We start from the raw sequence: 21,114 nt of genomic DNA, 5'->3' as shown, positions 1-21,114 counted from the left end.
CTAAAGTAGCCGATCGACAAACTCAAAACACATCTCATCGTCCTGTGTTTCAAGCTTACAGATCTTCTACTTTTGATACTTTTGTGTGACACTGTAGTATGATCTAGTAGACAGCAGAGCAGGGGTCTTCAACGTTTTCGGGCTAAGGACCCCTTAGCTTAGAGAGACATAAAGCAGGGACCCCCAATACGTATTGTATAAAATTGTGTTGGAGATTAAACATTTTCATAGATTTCTGAGACAGCGTAGACTTGTTTGACAGCAATATCATCAGTTTAAGTTGTTGGTTTAATGTGTATTTTTAGACATTGAACGACTTGAACCATCAATACTTAGTCTGCTTTTCATCTCACTCTACACCAAACCTCTGTGCCAAGAACAGCCGATCTACAAGCTCACAACGCCTCGCGCTTGTATGGCTATTCTTGGTTTATGTTCCACACAGAATAGGGATATTAGGGTTCAAGTGGTTAGTGTAGAAAAAATAAAGTTTCTATCACACAAAGATTTGGAGGACCCCCTGTTGAAGACCCCTGCAGTAAAGTGTTAATTTACACACAAATCCAAATATGGAAATAGGCTAGGCGGTTTCTGCCTAACAGCAACGACTACCAGATTAGAATCTTTTAGGTCGATACTGTTCATGACGCTCACCGATCTGTCCAGCACGGTGGGGACGAAGTCATAACCGATGCCCTCCACTTCATACTGGGTTTGATCGGTTCTGTTCAGCTCCTCGGGTTCAGCCAGGATGGAGCCCTCTGGGTCCACACCAACAATCTGGACACAGCAAACAACCATTGCTCAACAATGACATATTATAAATGAGAAAAGAGTTATATAGTCAGGACCAGGGCAGGAATTTCATGGAGTCCATGGCCGTCGTTGCCCCTCAGTTTGGCCATGTGCCCCTCAAACCAATGGCATGACCCAGACCTGGGCATTGTACGGCCCAGGGGGCCGTATGCGGCCCTTTGGTTCACTCTGACCAGCCCTTGTAGGGTTAATGGCAAATTACAAAATAAACACATTTTCTAATTTTACCTCATGCATGGACTACAGAAGCATTTATTTTTTATTATTATTATTTTTTATTCATGTACATATGGACGCAAGCGTTTCGCTGCTTCTATGTGTCATCTTTTCAACACGCAACCTTCAGCACCTTACCCTAACCCTAGCCTCCGTGGGGTGAGTCGCTAACCCTCCCGACGCTCCGTTGTCAAAATGATGGTCGTTTGAAAGAGCGAGATTTACCCCGTCAGCACATGTGCGTGATCATTGGATGTTGTCTCAATAACAAGCAGGTGGTCAGACTGGTCACAAGTCTAGACGACCTGCCTTACCTAACCCATCAAAAATGGGTGGCTAAAAAAAGAAAAGTCGAGGCAGAATGCCGGGTTCTCAAGAAAAATTGGACTGCTAAGTATTTATTTACTGAAGTCGGAGGTAAAGCTGTGTGTTTAGTTTGCGGGGAGCACAGCTTGCGGGGAGCACTGCCTTTTGGCCCGGCCCTCCACAATATTTTCTGTTGTTCATGTGGCCCCATGGAAAAAATAATTGCCCACCCAAGGCATGACCTGAGGCCTTAACGCCCCAGCTGACTGTACCACTTTCTCCTCTGTCTCTTCTCCTCTGCCCCGGTGTCTACCAGACAGTAGACACCGGTGTCTCTTTCTTGTCATGTAGACAGCAGTGTCTTTTGTTGGGATTCTGACATCTTAACTCCCCAGAGTCCCCATCTTTAAACCAATCCACTGACTTTGATTGGAGCAGGGCTGAGCATGGATCAGATTGTAAACGCCATCATTTCTCTATTTCTCTGCAGATTATGTTATCATCCCTAACCCTTAAATTAAATTCAACAAATTCTTTCAATGTACTAAAATCTTGTTTTATTTGATGACCTTCCTGCCCTGGCATTTGGCCTTTGTGCCCTTAAAAAATGGACAACACCAAAGGCCAAGTGGCCTTGCCCTTAAAATGACGAAATTCCAGGCCTGGTCAGGACTCCAATTCCCATAATCCCACGTCTCTTTGCACACATGATGGCAAATTCAAAAGATAATTGGCCAACTTCAAACATACTGTACTCTCTCCTCTTGGAAACCTTGTCTTGGTTACTGGGTATTACGGTACTTTCCGTACACATTTCAAACCTTTATGTTGGGGCATCTTTCCTTCAGTTTCCGGGCGATGCCAGTGATGGTACCCCCTGTTCCAGCTCCTGCCACCAGCATGTCCACTTTACCTGGGTTTGGAGGGGAAAAGGGAAGGTAAATGTGTGTTAGCTCACATTTTGTACCTACCTCCAGTAAAGGCAATACTGTAGTGTACATCAGGGGTTCCCAAACTTTTTTGTTTCAGGGCACCCCATAAATATTTTTTTAATCCGAGGCATATATTTATAGCATATTGTCGTTGTCAGGTGGAAACCTTGTATGTGCAAAGCCGTTCGTTTTGTATTTATCATCTATAAAATGTACTAAACAAAACTAGTGAAAACAGCCGATCTACAAGCACACAACGCCTCGCATCGCGAGGCGTTGTGTGCTTGTAGATAGGCTGTTTTCACTAGTTTTGTGCGACAGTCTTGTTTGATGAAGCAGGGCTTTGCTTTACCAAAAGACGTACACATTCGAAACTTGGAGATACGAGGTTTCTGCCCAACAGTGACGATATTTTAGTGAATATGTTGCGAGAAAAACGTTGAGATAATAGACATTTTGGTTAGAACTGACTGAAAATAACTTTGTACTTCAAGTTTAAAATGATACTAAAATATTTTTTCAAGTGTCCAAATGAATTCCAAATATTATCAAATTATCTCACGGCACCCCTGGACTGCCGTCACGGCACCCCACTTTGAAAACCCCTGGTGTACATCACTGCATTTTACATTTTTAAAAGAGTGATATAAAGGTCAAAGCCACAGTCCAGAGGCAGAGAACAATAGATTTTAGAGTGGGCTATTGACATGACACTCACCTGTATAGAAGAACACATTATTCTTCTATTAAGGTTATTCTTTGTGACCCAGAAATATCTTGTGGCAGTGGCACCAGTATTTATAACCAAAGACACCTGCCTATTACCAATGTTTGCTGTATGTGTGGACCTTTAGACTCCAATTGAGTCTAATGAGAGAAAGCCAAGTTGTGTGGTTCCAGGGGTGTTACACCAAATTCTGGGCCCTGGGTACAAGGATTCACACACATTCTGTGCTTTAACTATTGAAAAATAGCAGATATACAAGCTCACAGCGCGGCACCGAGTGCCGTGCTGCAAGCCTGTAGATCTGCTATTTTTTTTAAATCTTGAAAATTTGTGCTCTTTGAATATTTCAAATCCTTCTACGTTTTTTTGAAAAAACCTATGTTTCTATGTCAGTGGTGCTCAAACCTTTTCATGTGAAGGACCCCCCAAAATGATACGTATTTGGCCACGGACCCCCATCTCAAAATTTTAGTTCCAAGGACCCCCCAGAAGCAAACTTTGAGTTACAAATGTTCGCTTAAAAAACACATTTCACAACTTTTCAAAAATAGCAGATCTACAAGCTCGCAGCGCGGTACTGTGAGCTTGTATATCTGCTATTTTTCAATAGTTAAAGCACATAATAATGCGTAATAATGCGGCGCCGAGTAACTCAGCCCTAGTAAAACAGTCCCACTCCACCCCCCCCCCCCCCCCCACTACCTCCTATTATTAAAAACTAATTCTCACCCTCGCACTGCGCCAGAATCTCTTCAGCCGTGGTGTCATAGTGCGCCAGGGGGTTGCTGGGGTTACGGTACTGGTCCAAGATGTGTGAGTTGGGGATTTCATTCTTGAGTCTCCAGGCCACGCCCACATGTGACTCGGGCGAATCAAAGCGAGCGCTGGTGGGGGTTCGGACAATCTCGGCTCCGAGGGCTCTCAAGACGTCGACCTGTGCAAGGACAAAACAAACAAATTCAAATCATTGATTCCTAGGTTAGGTTTCCTACTAGTCGGGGGATATCTTCAGAAATAGTGTCATATCGTGGAATAAATTCCTTACCAAAAAATCCTTCACCAATGTGTTTGTAAAGGTGTCTATTAACACATCTCACAAAGACTGAAATTCAGTTTCCCTAGGAGAATCCGTTACAGCTGCTGAAAGGTGGGATCCCATTAAATTAACTATACAGGATAAAACACACCAAAATAATGCTTTAAGTAGCATGTGAGGCGTCAAACTAGGGGTTTTTCATGATTCTGAATCCATTGCAACCATTTGTTTTGCACAAAAACAATCCTTGGGGTAAAGGCGGCTCCCCCAAAACTTTGAAAAGTGATGACTCATCACTAAACCATATTTTTGTGGGGGCATTTTTAGCCCAAGGAATGTTTTTCCGTGCAAAACAAATGCTTGCAATGGATTCAGAATCATGAAAAAACCCTAGTTTGACGCCTCACATGCTACTTAAAGCATATTTATTTTGGTGTGTTTTATCCTGTATAGTTAATTTAATGGGACACCAACTTTAATCAGCTGTAATGGATTCTCCTAGGGAAACTGCATTTCAGTCTTTGTGAGATGTGTTACTAGACACCTTTACAAACACATTGGAGAAGAAATGTTTTGGTAAGGAATTTATTCCAGGACTTTTTAAGATATCCCCCGACTATACTAAACCATGAGACCTAAAATAGGCTCCGCTTGTTGCACACACATTTTCAGATAACCTTTCAGTTGCAGAGTTTAAGGGTCAGGAAGACAACATGCAGAAGGTAACATGCAGAAGGCGAGGCAAGGCAAGTTTATTTGTAAGACATTTCAAACAGCAGAAGGGGGAAAATGGGCATTGTAGCCTTGGTGTTTTGAACTCACCTTCTCCATACTCATTTTCTCAGGCATGACAATGATACAGCGATAGCCTTTCACAGCTGCAGCCAGGGCCAATCCAATACCTAGAAACAAACACAGTGCACTGTTGATTTACAGAGGTCTTCACACAATCACCTTTCTATTCACCTAAACCGGGGGTCAGCAACCCGCGGCTCTAGAGCCGCATGCGGCTATTTAGCGCTGCCCTAGTGGCTCCCTGGAGCTTTTTCAAAAATGTATGAAAATGGAAAAATATATTTTTTGTTTTAATATGGTTTCTGTAGGAGGACAAACATGACACAAACATTCTTAATGTTTCCCAATGCTGTAAGAATTTGTAGAAAAAATAATACATTTCAACATTCTCTCCAGGATGCGCTGCAGGGCAAATAAATCTTTAATCATGAATGCTCATTATGTATTTGTAGCCTACTTAGTCATTTTGATAGTAGGCTAAAGGGGAGCACACACTGGACGCGAACGGCTGCGCAGCGTCGCGCCGCGGTATCGACGCACATGAAGTGCCGCACGGTAACCCCAACTGGATGCGGCGCGCTGCCAAACAGTACATCCATTTCCCCGGTGGGGAGAACCATGGGAGAACATGTTCAACGCGCGGCAACGCTGGATAAATAGAACAGTGGTGTATCGGCGCGGCAGGCGACGCGGCAGAGCCGCGACTGCGCGCGTCTGACGCCGCCGGTGTGGGTTAGTTCATTGAAAATAACGCGGCCGTATGTTTTGACGCGGCGCCTCCGCGCCGCCTCCGCGTCCAGTGTGGGTTCCCCTTGCTATAGCTAATATAGACAATTACAGCATGTGTTGCCTTCATTATAAGGCTTAAATAAGGCTTTTATTTTTTTGCAGCTCCAGACAGATTTCTTTTTTTTTCTCAACATTTTGGGTTGCCGACCCCTGACCTAAACAAACAGTTCATTACCTGTGTTTCCTGACGTGGGCTCTATGATGGTGTCACCCGGTTTCAGTACACCGGCTCTCTCCGCGTCCTCCACCATCCTTAGACTGATTCTGTCTTTTACACTGCCGCCAGCGTTGAAGTACTCACATTTGGCCACTGCACACACAGAAGAATACGACATTGTTGGTTGTTGGATGGAAATTTAACCTGGGTATCTGTAGTGGTACACTGCCCAGATGCCCCATTCCAAAATGTGCGTTTAAAACCATTTGTGTTCAAACCAAGTAATTGTATCTATCTTATTCATTTGAAACTTTGATTAGAAACAAGCCATCAAAATCCCACCTCTGACATTTCTAAAAGGGCCTTTTGGTGAAAATATTGAAAATAGCAGACCTCTAAGCTCACAACGCGTCGCAGCGGGCTTGGAGGTCGGCTATTTTCATACTTGATACCACACTAAACTAAGCATAAAAAAGGCAAGATGGGGCATACAGCATGGATTTCTACACAGAGAGGGCAATTCTTTCAACATAAGATGCTGCATTCAAGTTCAGGAGAGTTTGGACAAGGCAATTCTCTTGAATGCTGCATTCAGGTATGCCATGGAAAGAGGGGCATTTGAATTTCTCTCACCATAATGAATACTGCATTCATGGCCTGGAGAGGGCACTTTTTACGGACTGTTAAAAGGGCAGGGGCTCAAGCCCCCTTTTCATGTCTATGTGTGCATGTGCCTGTTCATAATGGAGTTTCTTGTCTAGACTATTTCATACAGGGACTTACAGGGTAAGACTTACATATTTCACATTTGAGGCCGAAGGCTTTGGGAATCTTGTTGATGCGTACCAAAGGAGTATCTCCAATTCTACGCAGGATGTTGGGAAGAATGTTTGTCGCAGGAGGTCTGTGAAGAGGAGTAGATCATCTTGTATGTTCAAAGCCACATACTGTAGGTATTGTAGCATTTATTGTCATAAGGATATTACCCCTACAGCAGGGGTCTTCAATGTTTTCAGGCCAAGGGCCCCTTAGTCGAGAGAGAGATGAAGCAGGGACCCCCACAACCTTTTCGTAGATTCCATATCGTTTCATTGTTTGACAGCACAATCGTCAGTGTATTTTGGATTCATGTCAATTTGTGTTTTCAGATACTTAACCACTTGAACCGTCAGTACTTAATAAACTTGAACTTTCCCTCTGTACTTAGTCTGCTCTTTTTCTATTCTACACCAAAGCTCTTTGCCGAAAATAGCCAATCTACAAGCTCGTTGTGAGCTTGTAGATCAGCTATTTTTGGCTAAAGTTCTCAGAAGATTTACGCTAGGATTCAAGTGGTTATTATAAAAAAGGAGAAAAAAAGGTTTCTATCACTCAATTTGGAGGACCCCCTGTAGTAACTCTGAGGACCCCCTAGGGGTCCCGGACCCCTGTTGAAGACCCATGCCTTACAGTATGTGAGATGATCTTTTTATACATTTGTTCATTTACTTTTGTTTGTTAAAATATAGCACAGTTGTCATGTGAAATGTGTGTACCTAAATATGAATAATATTGCAACATTCCATCTTCAAATCCAAACAAAGTATTTCAAACTCACATGCCACATGCCATCAAAAAAATCAATAGCTTTCAATGATTTGCTAGCCGACAGGAATAAAACCTTTGAAAATGATTGGCTAGCTGCTTGCCAATATGGCTGGTGGAATGGACAGTCTTGCCTTCTACCTCTGAGATGTACTGACATTCGTAGGGCTGTCACGATTATGACATTTTACATGACGATTAATTGTCACTCAAATAATTGCGATTAACGATTTAATTGTGTTTTTGTCGTTGACAATTACATTTCTGTTTGGCTTTTAGGCTTTGAAGTTGCACATGGTAGATATGACACATAACCTAAATATACAAAGAAATTACTGACATATTTGACAACTTTATACTTAAAAAAGAACACTGATAGTGGAAATAGCCGATCTAGAAGCTCACAACGCGTCACGATGCGACGCGTTGTGATCTTGTAGATCTGCTATTTCCACTATTTTTACTTTAAAAAAATATATTAACATTTTTCAACATGGAAACGATTATGAAGATTATGAAAAAAGAATCGCGATTATGTCAAATAATTGCGATTAGACAATTATGTAATAATTGTGACCACCCTAGTAGGGCATTCACAAATAGTGATTTTTAGTATTCGAACTATTCAACCTCAAAGTATTCAAATAGTCGAATATTCGACAGGACTGGCCAAGCTGTCAAATATTAAGTAAGCAAGAGGCGAACATTGTGAAAATAGCCGATCTACATGCTCACAACGCCTCGCAACGCGAGGCGTTGTGAGCATGTAGATCTGCTATTTTCACAATATTTATCTGTGGAACCGAGTCACATTAAATGTAATACCTACAATTCCAAGTGCTTGTCAGGGTGGGGGTCCCCAGTTCAAATATGTTTATTTTGGGGGTCACAGCCTAAAAAGGTTTAAACCCCTGGTATAGAGCATTAAAATATTCATCCACCAGGGCCATTGACAACTCATTTGTATGACTTCCTATCTAGCCAAGCTTTATAAACTATACATTTTTTTAAAGAGAAAAAGAGAAGAAAAAAAAAGCGAATATTCGACTTCGGTGAACAACGTTGAATAGTGACTTTGATATTAGAACATTTGGTGAATGTCCTACACCCTAGACATTCGGCTCAAGTTAATCGTCTCTTACTTGGGGGGATGAAGGTGGGGGGAGCCGGTATTCGGCCCCCCCAGCCTCCACGTGCAGCGGCTGGGCAGGTCAGGGCGGATCCACTTCCTGTCCCCAGCGGCACCCCCTCCTCCGCTGAGCTGAATGGGTCCATCTGCCTCTTCACTCTCCTCCAGGTCAGTCAGCTTGTCCCGCCCCTTCAGAGGGAGCACGCTCTCCCTCATCTTGGCGTGGGGGCACACGGGGCCCATGACGCTGGTTTCTTTGGAGGGGGGCGCAGCAGGCATGGCTCACCTGGACAGGGACGTAGATAGATAGATAGATAGATACCTTTGTTATCCCATGGGGGAAAATCAGTTGCCCAGAGGCAGCACAGCAGTATAAGGTTATTTACAAAGTTACAGTGAAGTATGAAAAAGATAAAAGAAAAAACAAGAACAGAGTACAGAGTACAGTAAGTCCAGTAAGAGCAAGGTACAACAAGAAAGGGAACAAATAATATATATAAATATATATACATAGTGTCCTAAAGCACAACTATCAATATAATACAGTGCCCAAATCAAAGTGACCATAACAGTCAATGCTAGTTAGTGCAACAAGTATCTCTACATCATGTCAAACACAAGCAGAAATACAATAATAAAAAAAAATACTAACACAACCTAATAGTGCAGTGTCCAAAGTCAGAGCGATAAAAACAACTAGCAAAAGAAAAAAAACAAGAAAGGGTGATGCCGCAAGACGCACAAGAGCACCCTCCCTGGAAGGTCCTTGGAGGTCAGAGTCAGTGTGCAGATATAGTTCCAGTAAAGAAAAAAAGGCTACCGTCGTCCTACGTTAGGAAAGGTAGTCCTTGTCAATCGACCGTTGTGTGTCTCGTTGTACAGCTTGAGAGAAGCCGGACGTGCAGAGAATGTTAGAGAGGCAGGGGCTGACATTTCTGAAAGGGCCCTTTTGGTGAAAATATCGAAAATAGCAGACCTCCAAGCTCACAATAACGAGTCGCGCTGCGACGTGTTGAGCTTGGAGGTTGGCTAATTTCGGTACTTCATATACCACACTAAACTAACCATAATCAATTCAATACTGGAGATGTGGTGTATGGCGTGGATTTCCACAGAGAGGTCAATTCTTTCAACATAAGATGCTGCATTCAAGTTCAGAAGAGATTTGACAAGGTAATTCTCTTGAATGCTGCCTGGTATTAACCTGACTTGCGTCAGATGGTGGCAGTAGTGCGTAGGCTACCGCTCTACTTTACCATCTGAGATCTCTCGGGCAGACTCGATGTAAGGGGCGAGACATTTTTTGAAATTCTTTAGCACGTGATTGGATGTGGCCGTCTCTCTGTCACAGTCTGGGAGTGCCAACTCCAACCACTCATATTGGCCTGTCTGCATCCACGTGGTCTGCAATCAGACTCTATTGGCTCAGAGCCGCTCAGAGCCCGCCCGTAGCTGCCGCTGATTGGTCCGGCCCGGGGCTTTACGAGCATTATCAACTCCCACCGAGAGATCTCAGATGGTAAAGTAGGGCGGTAGCCTACGCACTACTGCCACCATCTGACGCAAGTCAGGTTAGCCTGGTATGGCAGGGGCATTTGCATTTCTTTCACCAGAGTAAAAACTGCAAACTGTCTATGTGTGCACATGCCTGCACCTGGGCACAGGCAGAGGTGAAAAGGTCAAGTGGTTCTCAACCCTTTTCATGTCAAGGACGCCTCAATTGACAATTATTAGCCCACGGACCCCCATTTCAAAAGATAGGCCCATATAAGAGAAGATTCATTTTATGGCTCTAGTGATTCTCGACCATTTCAATTTCAAGGACCCCCAGTTTGGCATGCATTAGGCAACGGACCCCCATTTAATGGCATTTCTATCTCTGGGACCCCAACTGATATTGTAAAATCAAGGTTAATTTAACTCTGAGAGTGTACAAATGTTTCGTACATTTGTACATGTTACAGAACCAAAAATATCTGTTTTCGTCTGCGGGGGCTCTAAGGGTCCATTTGGTTCCTAACTATCATTTATCTGGGGACCCCCTGGAACTCTCTCAAGGACCCCACTTTGAGAACTAATGGTCCAGTCTAGTCAACTGTTTTGATCATTCTGTTACTACCAGAGTTGTTGTTGGACACTTTAACTCTGTCCTGTGCAAATGGGACCAGGTTCCCCAGGTTCTATGTTCCCCCATTTACCCCCACAAAAAAGGTTCCATGTTCCCCACTTACCCCAAAAAGGTCTGATGTTCCCCAGGTTCTATGTTCCCTACTTACCCCCACGAAAAAAGGTTCTATGTCCCCCACTCATCCAAAAATGCAAGAAACATTCATTTCTAATTATTAATAACAACTCAAAACACACAATAATGGGGAGAAATTACGAATACTAGTGGGACAGGGGTACCAGGGACATCTGGACAACATACTTTTGTTAAGACTGGGCATCCGGACGAGTGGGCACCTGGACATCTGGGCAATAGGGACACGTGGGCATTTGGATGAGTGGGCACCTAGACGAGTGGGCACTTAGGGGTGGAGACATCTGGGCACCTGGGGAACTGGGCACTTAAATTAGGATTGCCCACATGTTCTTAGTGCCCAGATGTCCGACCATTTCCTGCATTTGAGTTGGGAACATACTTTCTTTTTTTTGTTTTTTGGTAGGGAACATACAGTAGATCCTTTTTTTGGTTGAGTGGGGAACATAGAACATTTTTGTGGGGAGGGTGGGTGGGGAACATAGAACCTGGGGAACAGAGAACCTTTTTTGGGGGAAAGTGGGGAACATAGAACCTGGGGAACATAGGGTGGACCCCGTGCAAATAGCGAGGTGTTTTTGTTCCTGTTGTCACTTCCACTGAAAGCTGACCTGCACTGCTCTTGGTCAGTGTCCCGGGAGAGAGGCAGAGCCGTGGCTGGACAGTGCGCACCGCATAAGAAACATCTTTTTCGATAAACATGAATTGAGTTTGTCTCTATTTGGAATATCTCAAATTAAAATAGAAAAGCACATGTGGTGAAAGTTTTAGAAAATATGTCAGGTAATTGACAAGAACTCAGACGACATCTTCTGGACAGAGAGAGCATTTATGTTTTAAATAACGTGCCCAAGACAACAATCACTTCTTGTGAAAACTTTGCTGCTCTGCCTTGAATGTTACAAAAGCTATCATTCATCAATATAGTCAACATTTCTTCAACAGCACATGAATAACAGTTGCTGAAACTGGGAGAACATTTTGAACATTAGAATGTATTGTACAAAGCACCAGATCCACCAAAAACAGAACTAGATACAGTTCACTCTATCACTTATTTCATCACGATTTAAATCATGAAATCATAACCTTAAAGGAGTAGTTCACTAAAAAATTATATTTTCTATCAATTGCATACCCCATGAAGCCTTGAATTCATGGATTTTTTGGTTTTTGCTGCGTTCCTATAAGCCAATAATTTGATTAACGTTTCCTCCCGGCTAATGTATCCGGTAGGAGACAAAGTATACTCTGTGTGTCTCTTACCGGTAATACCACCGGTCATGAAATTATTGGCTTAGGAATGAGACAAAAACAAAATCCATGAGTGGGGTGTGCAATTGATAGAAAATAATTGGGTGAACTACTCCTATAGAATGACTGATCCAACAAGTGAAGTGACTTATTTTTTAACTGATTTAATTTGAATGTTCCTTTACTCCATTCAGACCTTTTGGTGTAATTTGGACCTGAGAAGACAACAAAAACAACAAAACAACAAAATACATTCTCTCGTCGTGTAAGGCAGGGGGGGGGGGTCCCCAAATTATTTTAGGGGATCCCCAGACGATTAACTTCACGTGCAACATTGTTTTCTCTCTCAACATTAAAGAAACCAACATAAAGTCCGAGTGTATAGACTAGAGGGTACATGCACATTTGACAATTTAAGGACTTTTAAGACACTTTTAACATCTCTAAAATAAACATTGGCCATATTGTCAAATATTAAAGGCAGAAATTGAGAGAATAGCCGATCTATTATTTCTCGCAGAATCTGACAACACTGGTGAGTCGCCATCTCTTGGCCATCTGAGATGTTCTCTTGCTGAACAAGAGAACATGCTTCTGGACACAGATATGGAGATTACTCAATCTGAGAATACTATAATAATTGTAGTCGCCGAACAAAGTGTTGTCAAGAGAACGAGACCGGGTATTTTCAAATGGCCCGATGGATGGTTTAACTTTAAAGTGTTTATTGGCCTTTTTTTTTAATTTCTCACAGAATCTGGCAGCACTGGTGATATTTCTCTCACAGAATCTTGCAGCACTGGTGATAAGTCGCCATCACTCGCCTCTACTCATGCTCTTGACCATCCAAGTAGCATGGTTAGTGGGAGAAATATGTAACAAAAAAAGGCAAATGTGTTCACTTCCGGCAGAAAGCGTGAAAATTTGCACCTAGGGGTATTTTTGTACGCTGAATTCAAAAATTGACGGTCCCAAGCACTTTCCCCATGGGATCTGGTGGCTCTCATTCACTTACCATACTAGGGAAAAAAGACCCCCCAAAAAATCTTCTTCAAGTAGCATGTGAGGGGTCAAATTAGGTGTTTTTCGGGATTCTGAATCCATTGCAAGCATTTGTTTTGCACGGAAAACATTCCTTTCCGAGAAATGGACACAACAAAACTTTGAAAAGTGATGACTCATCACTAAACCATAGTTTGTGGGGTCCATTTCTTCCCCAAGGAATGTTTTTTGTGCAAAACAAATGCTTGGAATGGATTCAGAATCACGAAAACCCCCTAGATAGACCCCTCACATGCTACTTAAAGAAGATTTTTGGGGGGTCTTTTTTTCCTAACCCTAAGGTAAGTGAATGAGAGAAAAGTGAATTTGAGAAAAGTGCTTGGGACCGTCAATTTTTGAATTCAGCGCACAAAAATACCCCTATGTGCAAATTTTCACGCTTTCTGCCGGAAGTGAACACCTTTTTCACATATTTCTCCCACTAGGTCATGGCAGCAGAGAACTCCGTGCTTCCAGACACAGAGACGACTGCATCTCAGATGCCCAAATAGTTGTAGTCACCGGAGAAAGCACTCTCAAAAAGGGACGCACCATGAAGGAGAAGACTACAATGGGGAATAAAGGTGTGGTATACTGTATGGTATACTGTATACTATGCTACATGTCGATCAACACCCCCCCCCCCCCTCCGTTGCGAGGCGTAGGGCTGTCACAATTATTACAAAATCGTCTGATCGTGATTATTTGAGAATATCGCAATTATTTTGTCATAATCGTGAATGTTGAAAAATTTCAGAAATAGCGGAAATAGCAGATCTACAAGCTCACAACGCGTCGCGATGCGACGCGTTGTGAGCTTGTAGATCGGCTATTTCCACTATCAATGTTATTTTTTAAGTAGTAAGTTGTCAAATATGTCAGTAATTTCTTTGTGTAGGTTTAGTGTCATATCTGCCATGTGCAACTTCAAAGCCTAAAAGCCAAACAGAAGTGTAATTGTCAATGACAAAAACACAATTAAATCGTTAATCGCCAATTATTTGAGTGACAATTAATCGTCATGTAAAATGTCATATCGTGACAGCCCTAGAGAGGCGTTGTGAGCTTGTAGATCTGCCATTTTCACAATAGAACCGTGTTACACAAAATGTAATGCCTCAACTCTTAAGTGCTCAAATTTCAAGGACTCTCTCTTTGGGAACCACTGATGTATAAGGAGCCATCAGCAATAGCTGCGTGACACATTTGGGGAAATACATCTACCGTTCAGAAACTGAACTGTGAGCATTATCGGTCTGATTTGGAACCGTAAGGCACTTCACTGCCCAGCGCAGCATGTCGTCGGTGACTGTAAATTTGCTGAGATCCTGCAGTAGTTGGGCAGTGGGAGGTTTGTATGCATATGAGAACTGGGTACCGTCACTATGAACAGTGGAGTGCACACCTCCTGAGACAGTCCCCACAGGTTTGGTTTGCTTTAAACCGCTCCTTGCTTTGGCCGCGGAAGCCCTCTGTGTTTCGAACAGCCATGAGGGAGGGCTCCCGGAAGGATGGCTCCCGGAAGGGCGGACTCCCCCCTCCTCCTCCTCGGCAGCCAACGCGCCTGAGCTGCAGCGATTCTTCTTTGGCTTTGCAGCCCTACGTTTGCTCCGTGCGCCCTCTTCCCGCGTCTCCGTTTCCTCCTCCACCTGCATGACATTTTACATGACGATTAATTGTCACTCAAATAATCGCCATTAACGATTTAATTGTGGGCTCGCCTATAAGGCGAGCACACTTTAGATATTGTCATTATTTCATTAGTGTGGTTGCCCTTACAGGGCAACACACTATAGTTCTAGGGAAACTTTTTTCGGCGCGTTTCACGGCCCACAGTTTTTGCACCACACACTCGCGCCATATGTCAAAACGACCGGCTTCATCGGGAATCGAGTGCTATTATTGCGATAAGAGAAAAGTTGTATCGTTTAATTGATATGAATTTATTAGTGAATTAATTTCCCCCATTGACTTATAATGGGAATAGCAAAAACTCACATTCAATTATTTTCTCTCTCTTAAAGCATATGGTCTAAAGTTTCAAAACTTGGAGAGGAGATTCATAATAATTTTAAGAATTAATTAAAAAATAATTACATCATTCGGCCACATGGTGGCGCTATAACACCCCACTTTACGTTTTGCCCTATAACTCTTGAACCGTAGGTCGGAAAATTAAAATTATTTTTTCCCTGGATTCCTTGGGTCATGACGCATCTCCCCATATAGGCCACGCCCATTTGCGTCAGGATAGATTTTCCGCCATTTTGAATTTTCTTCAAAACACACTTTTCGCTCCTTTTCCCACATATTTTCTCCAAATGTCACAAAAATCGGTACACAAGATCTCTGGACCCATGCGATAAACATATTCAAGCGATATTTTTAGAGTCCATACCGTTCGTCCGTAACAGCCTTCCAAAGTTAGCGGGAGGGGCCCGTTTTGCACAAAATAGCCATAAATCACAAATGAAACATCCAGTCAACACCAAATTTTAACCACAAGTCGCGGGTGGGATATTCAACAAATCCCCAAAAGCATTTCCACTTCGACCCTTAGGGGGCGCCACAAACGCGCAAAACGTAACCGTTTCAGGCCAAAACGCGTTTTTCAGGGGGAACGACCCTCTCAAAACGAAACACAAACGATCTCAGGAGCGACGCGACAACGTAATCGTCTTGCGAAACTCGTGGGAGGAGCCTATTTCTCTAAAACAAGAAACCGTATCCTTATATCAAGAACGCAGGATCCCAACGGCAGCTTTTCGAATCGCGCGTCGCGCGGCCTCGCCGGTATCCGTCCCTACGTCCTCTCCCTCGGGCCCCGACGTTTTCCTCGGGGTCCCGGAGGCGCATCCCCGCCGCTCGCGCCGGGGCGGGGCGGGCAACCACACTCGCAATTTCCCAAATTGCACATTTTCTAGTTTATATACTAGTGCAAGTATCAAAAACTTCGGTTCCTTTCTACTCCTACATACTTAGTGAGAAAATGAAAATAAAAACATCAATGTGTTCAGTTTACAGTGGCGAAGTGTGCTATTATTTTTTACAGCAATCGGCCAAATGGTGGCGCTGTAGGAAGCCTTCGAAAGTGCGATCTTTGAACAGGTATAGCTCATGCTGTGTTATACATACAGCCATGAAACCTGTATACACTTATGCGTCTCCTCATGCCGAACAACTTTTACCCTCTAACTTTTGACCTCTGACCTTTAGGTCTCCCACAATTCGGAATTATATGAAAAACAGTAAAAATCTATCTCCTCCTGGGATTTTCGCGTCAAGTGCACAAAACATTTTTCACATGAACTTTGGACCAATACCTATACAGTCTATGTGGTGAGAAGTTTGTACGTTAAACCATACTTTTTTAATAATTCAATTCATATTGCGGTTTTATGCAAATTATTATTCTGCCTCTAAATCAAACATGCAAAGTGTTACTTTCATGGCATTTGGCAAACATGTAGAGGGTTAGTCCAAATATCACTGAAACCAATCTTATTCCAATTGGCCAAAGGGGGGCGCTATACGAAGCGTTTGAAAATTCAAACTTCAAACGGGCATAAGTCTTGACTCGTTTCGTTTGAAGACATGCAACTTGTTACACGCGTGCTTTGACTCAAGCGGAAGACATCTGTGTCGTTGTTAAGTAAGCTCCGCCCTTAGATTTTCCGCCAATTTGAGCAGTTTGTAAAACGCGTAAACCCGCTTTTATTCTGAAATTTTCGTGTCACGTGCACAAAACGTTTTTTACGTGAACTTTGGACCGATATCTAAAGATCTGTCAGATCGGATTTCTTTAAAATTGAAACATGCTTTTTTAAATAATTCAATGAATATTGCATTTTTATGCAAATTATTCTTCTGCCTCTAAATCATACATACAAAGTAGCATGTTCATGGCATTTGGCAAAGATGTAGAGTGTTATTCCAAATATCACTAAAACCAATCATACCCCAATTGGCCAAAGGGGGGCGCTATATCATTTTGAGCAGTTTGTGAAACGCTTAAAACCGTTTTTATTCTAGGATTTCTTTTTAGCAATTTGCATGAAACATTCTACACGCAATCTAAGGACCTTTATCTAACATGCCTATGAAGTGCATACAATAAAATAATAAAATAATAATAATAAATATAGCTGCAAGCAGCGATAAAGTGGCCAAAGCCAAAAACACCTCAAATCATGAACACAGCCTGGGATGTGCGTGAAATCTTGCAAGCACATTCCCAATAGGTCAAGGAACAGATACCACCCTTCTATCATTGGCCTGTTATAGCGCCACCAGCGGGTCAACTTTTGCATAACATTTTTGGAAAAAATGGACCAATCTTTGACGTCAGTAACGTCAAAGAGAGCACTGCCTGCGATCTTGACATTTTGTACTTTTATAGCCATAGAAGCGAGCCCACAATTGTTTCGAAGGAACAATATTTTTCTAGTTGTGTTTTTGTCGTTGATAGTTACATTTCTGTTCGGCTTTTAGGCTTTGAAGTTGCACATGGCAGATATGACACAAACTAAATATACAAAGAAATTACTGACATATTTGACAACTTTCTACTTAAAAAATAACATTGATAGTGGAAATAGCTGATCTACAAGCTCACAACGCGACGCGTTGTGAGTTTGTAGATCTGCTATTTCCACTATTTCTGAAAACGTTTGTAAATGTATGAACATTTTTCAACATTCACGATTATGACGATTATGACAAAATATTTGCAATTATGTCAAATAATTATTAGACGATTATGTAATAATTGTGACAGCCCTACCTGCAGGTTTCCTTGATCCGACGCTGTGCTCCCAGAAGCTGAGGAATTGGACGCGGGGACAAGAAGACGGGGTGTGGACTGTGGTTTCTGGTATGGGGGAATGGAGGTCTGTTCTTTGCTCTGTTCTGACGTCTGGGAAATCTCTGAAGATGGACCCTTGGTGGACATTTGTGTGCTGGCTGCCAAGGGAACAACACCCTCCGCCTGGATTGTGGTACCAGCAGTATCAGGCAGGAGGTCCTTGGGTGGGATGGCCTCTGAGGTTATGGATTCATCTTCATCTGAAGTGCTCAGGATTGCAAATGGTGGACACAAATCCCGGGACAATTTCTCCTCGCAGCCAGGAGAGCCCCTCTCCAGAACCTCACTCTCAGGAAGACCAAGAATCGTTTGAACGGTTTCTAGACGATGAGCGGTAATTGGCAAATCTGTATTTGTGTCTTCCGGGGGATTGAGGATTCCACTCCGTCTCTCACTCCCTTGTTCCAAAGCAGCTTGAGCCTCTTCCTCCGGCATAAGAAGACGACATACAGGGATGCTGAACTGCTCCACCGGCTTACATCTGATTCTGTCAGCATCCCAGCCTGTGTATGCGTTTGCGTGGTGGCTGGGTGGGTCGCTGGAGGAAGTAGAGGGCTGCGGGGACACAGGGCAAGGTGGTGCCACTCTCACCCCGTCCTCAACACTCTCCAGTACAGAGTCCTCCAGAGCGTCATCCTCGCCATCCTGCCATGCCCCCAGCAAAGTGGACAAATCGAAAAAACTCTGGGTATCCTGAGACTGCTGCTGAGAGTGTGCACTTGGGCATGCCTGAGGCATCAGAGAGCTCCACGCTTTACAAATCTGCTCCCTAACAGCTGTAAGAGTTGTACAAGAAGGGGGCATGTCTTTAGGCGGTCCGGCTGCGACGGAGGCCAACTTACTGACGCACACGAAGAACCTGCTCTTGGTCTGCTCTGGGTTCAGGTAGAACTGCAGCTGGTGCGCCTGCATGCACACCGTGGTGTTGATGAGGCTGGAGAAGCTGTCTCGGTCCTCTCGCTCCTGTAGATCGTCCCAGGCGGACGCCGTCAGGACAGCCGGCATCTGCACCACTCCGTCAGAGAGAAAGAGCACGTCCGTCGGTCCCCCCTCCTGCGCTCCCTGGGCTTGAGACAGAGCCATCGGGGCACATCCAACAACGTGGGCTTTTAGCCGCACGCTCTTTGTCTCCTGCTCTGCCAGTGTGTCATCATAACCGAGGATCAAGTCCTTTATCCATGGCTTAAGTTTGGTCCTCGACCAAGGCATCCCCAACTCTATGATCCCCACAGATTTGTTTTGGAAAGTTGTTGCTGTAGGTTGTTGCGGTGCAGCTCCTATTTCAGTCCTCCAAAACACTCGCAAATTTAAGTGGTTCCTGCCATTGAAATCCTTGAAATTCAGCCAACAAAATCACAAATCTCTGATAAAAAACGAGATACTTTTATTGTTTCGCCAGCCCAGAACCGCGGTTTGTAGGCTACAAATACAAAAACGTCCCAAATCTCCCAATGTCCCGAACATAAGTCAGCATAAAATAAAAGTAGCATGCATGCACACGCAGCACCTTCAAAACACTGCAAAGCATTTAATGACTATTATGAGTTATTAAATATTCAACCTTTTTTTTTACTTGCCCATTAACGTTTGAGTATCTTTTAATTCAAAGATGACGTCAAATTAAAAAAATCCTTTCAAAATAAACTGAAATCTGAGAGGCTGACGAGGCCAGTTTCCAAGAACATGGTGGGAATTCTGAGAAATAACCCTGACCCTACTAGAAATAGATGCTGTTTACGACATACTTAAGACTCTGTCACCAATCTGGATTAATTTCACTTAGAAAGCAGCTCCATCTGCCCGGACCCTCAGCGACCTTGACATCAACGTCACTCAACCTATTAATAGTTAACAGATATTGTGCCACAATGCTGGGAGTGGGAAACCTTGTTTGTACGCACATTCCCAATAAGACGACGAAGAACGTCCACCTAATTTGTCGAAAAATATTAAAACATTGAATATTTATTTTTAAGTAAAGTATAGGCCTACATACATGATTAAACATTCTATTGGGTCTGATATTTCTACAATTTCTGCAAATTGCTGTAGGCTATAAAAAGTCATTTTGGAGAATAAACCAAAAAGTAGGAAGGAGGATAAAACTGTCTAATATGATGTATGCCTACCGTGCATGTTCACATCATGCCTACTTTACATATCAAGACCATTATTCTTTAACATTTTGGACTAAATAGACAATTTTACATCGAGGTGCCTAGATATAACCATCCCAAGTACCCCATCCTCTATCTATGGCAATCAATGCATATGCTATGTATGTAGGCCTACAGCATCTGCATCAGCACATTGTGGACTATGGATATTCATTCATCCATAACAAATAGCTGGTGAAGTTATGAACAGCATGAATTCTCACGGACGGAACAGCATCTGCAAAACCCATGGGAACGAACGGGTGGCGTGGCCAGCTTGTAGCTACTTTAAAAAGAACAATCACCAAAACACCAATCTGGGAAATAATTGAATTAAAAACATAACCAAATAGCTCGAAAGGTGTATTAAACCCTTTTTCTAATACCCTGCTACGCATAACACCTGAATTTAAATCCACTAATCCAGACTATATTTTATACCTTAAAATGCCCTTTATTCCTTCCAAAAAACAACTAATCAACGAACATAGAATGAAGACTGGTAAGGGTAAGTGAAAACTTGTTTAAACTAAAACTCATTGTTTCTGTTGATGGCAGAGCGCATTGGCAAAACTGAATTTGAAAAGTCCTCGCATTTTAGAGATGGCAAAATTTGGTTAAAACGCATGAATTCTCTGCATTCTTGTCCAAAATGCACTGTACGCATCATGCCACGACCTTTTAAAAAGCATTAAACAACTTGACAAGGACAGTTACTCACCTATTAATAGACGCAAACGTTCCAAACGGCGGAAAAAAACAAGAAAATTAAGTGGTACTGAGACCAAGGTGGCAACTTCTGAGAAAGAAAACTCTAAACGCGTCCTGAGTTTTTACAGCGCACTCATTGGACAGTGGTTAGGATAGGATAGGACACGGGCCAGCTTTAACACCGCTCTCATTGGCTGAAGTGAGGGCGTCCATTAGTCCTCCTCAACCAATCAAAACGTTGAATTGATGTCGTTTTTGGGGAAAACAAGTTCATAAACATTGAAAGCAACAGCTCATTTATGTTAAACAGGGTTCCCACACATTTTTACCAATTAATTTCC

At 43.0% G+C, this 21,114-nt stretch overlaps 1 protein-coding gene across 3 annotated transcripts in view; it reads right to left on the bottom strand.

Annotated features, from left to right (window-relative positions):
* Window positions 1–20,899, bottom strand: part of LOC308280004 (cystathionine beta-synthase-like) — a 31,853-nt gene extending 10,954 nt beyond the window's left edge. Inside the window, exons 1-9 of one of the 3 annotated variants that reach the window (XM_080720243.1) lie at window positions 20,784–20,845; window positions 14,448–14,691; window positions 8,501–8,773; window positions 6,572–6,678; window positions 5,793–5,927; window positions 4,856–4,935; window positions 3,727–3,931; window positions 2,160–2,251; window positions 655–780 (exon numbers count right to left, since the gene is read on the bottom strand). In XM_080720243.1, the coding sequence (XP_080576369.1) occupies window positions 655–780; window positions 2,160–2,251; window positions 3,727–3,931; window positions 4,856–4,935; window positions 5,793–5,927; window positions 6,572–6,678; window positions 8,501–8,766 (1,011 nt within the window). In that variant the 5' untranslated portion in view covers window positions 8,767–8,773; window positions 14,448–14,691; window positions 20,784–20,845. The other 2 variants (XM_080720242.1, XM_080720244.1) reach the window with 2 other exon arrangements.
* Window positions 20,900–21,114: the final 215 nt, after the last annotated feature.

This window comes from Nannobrachium achirus (assembly GCF_963921795.1).
Source record: "Nannobrachium achirus genome assembly, chromosome: 24".
NCBI classification, from domain to species: Eukaryota; Metazoa; Chordata; class Actinopteri; order Myctophiformes; family Myctophidae; genus Nannobrachium; species Nannobrachium achirus.
Note: the sequence above shows the minus strand (reverse complement) of the source record. Positions and strands in the feature narration are given on the sequence as shown.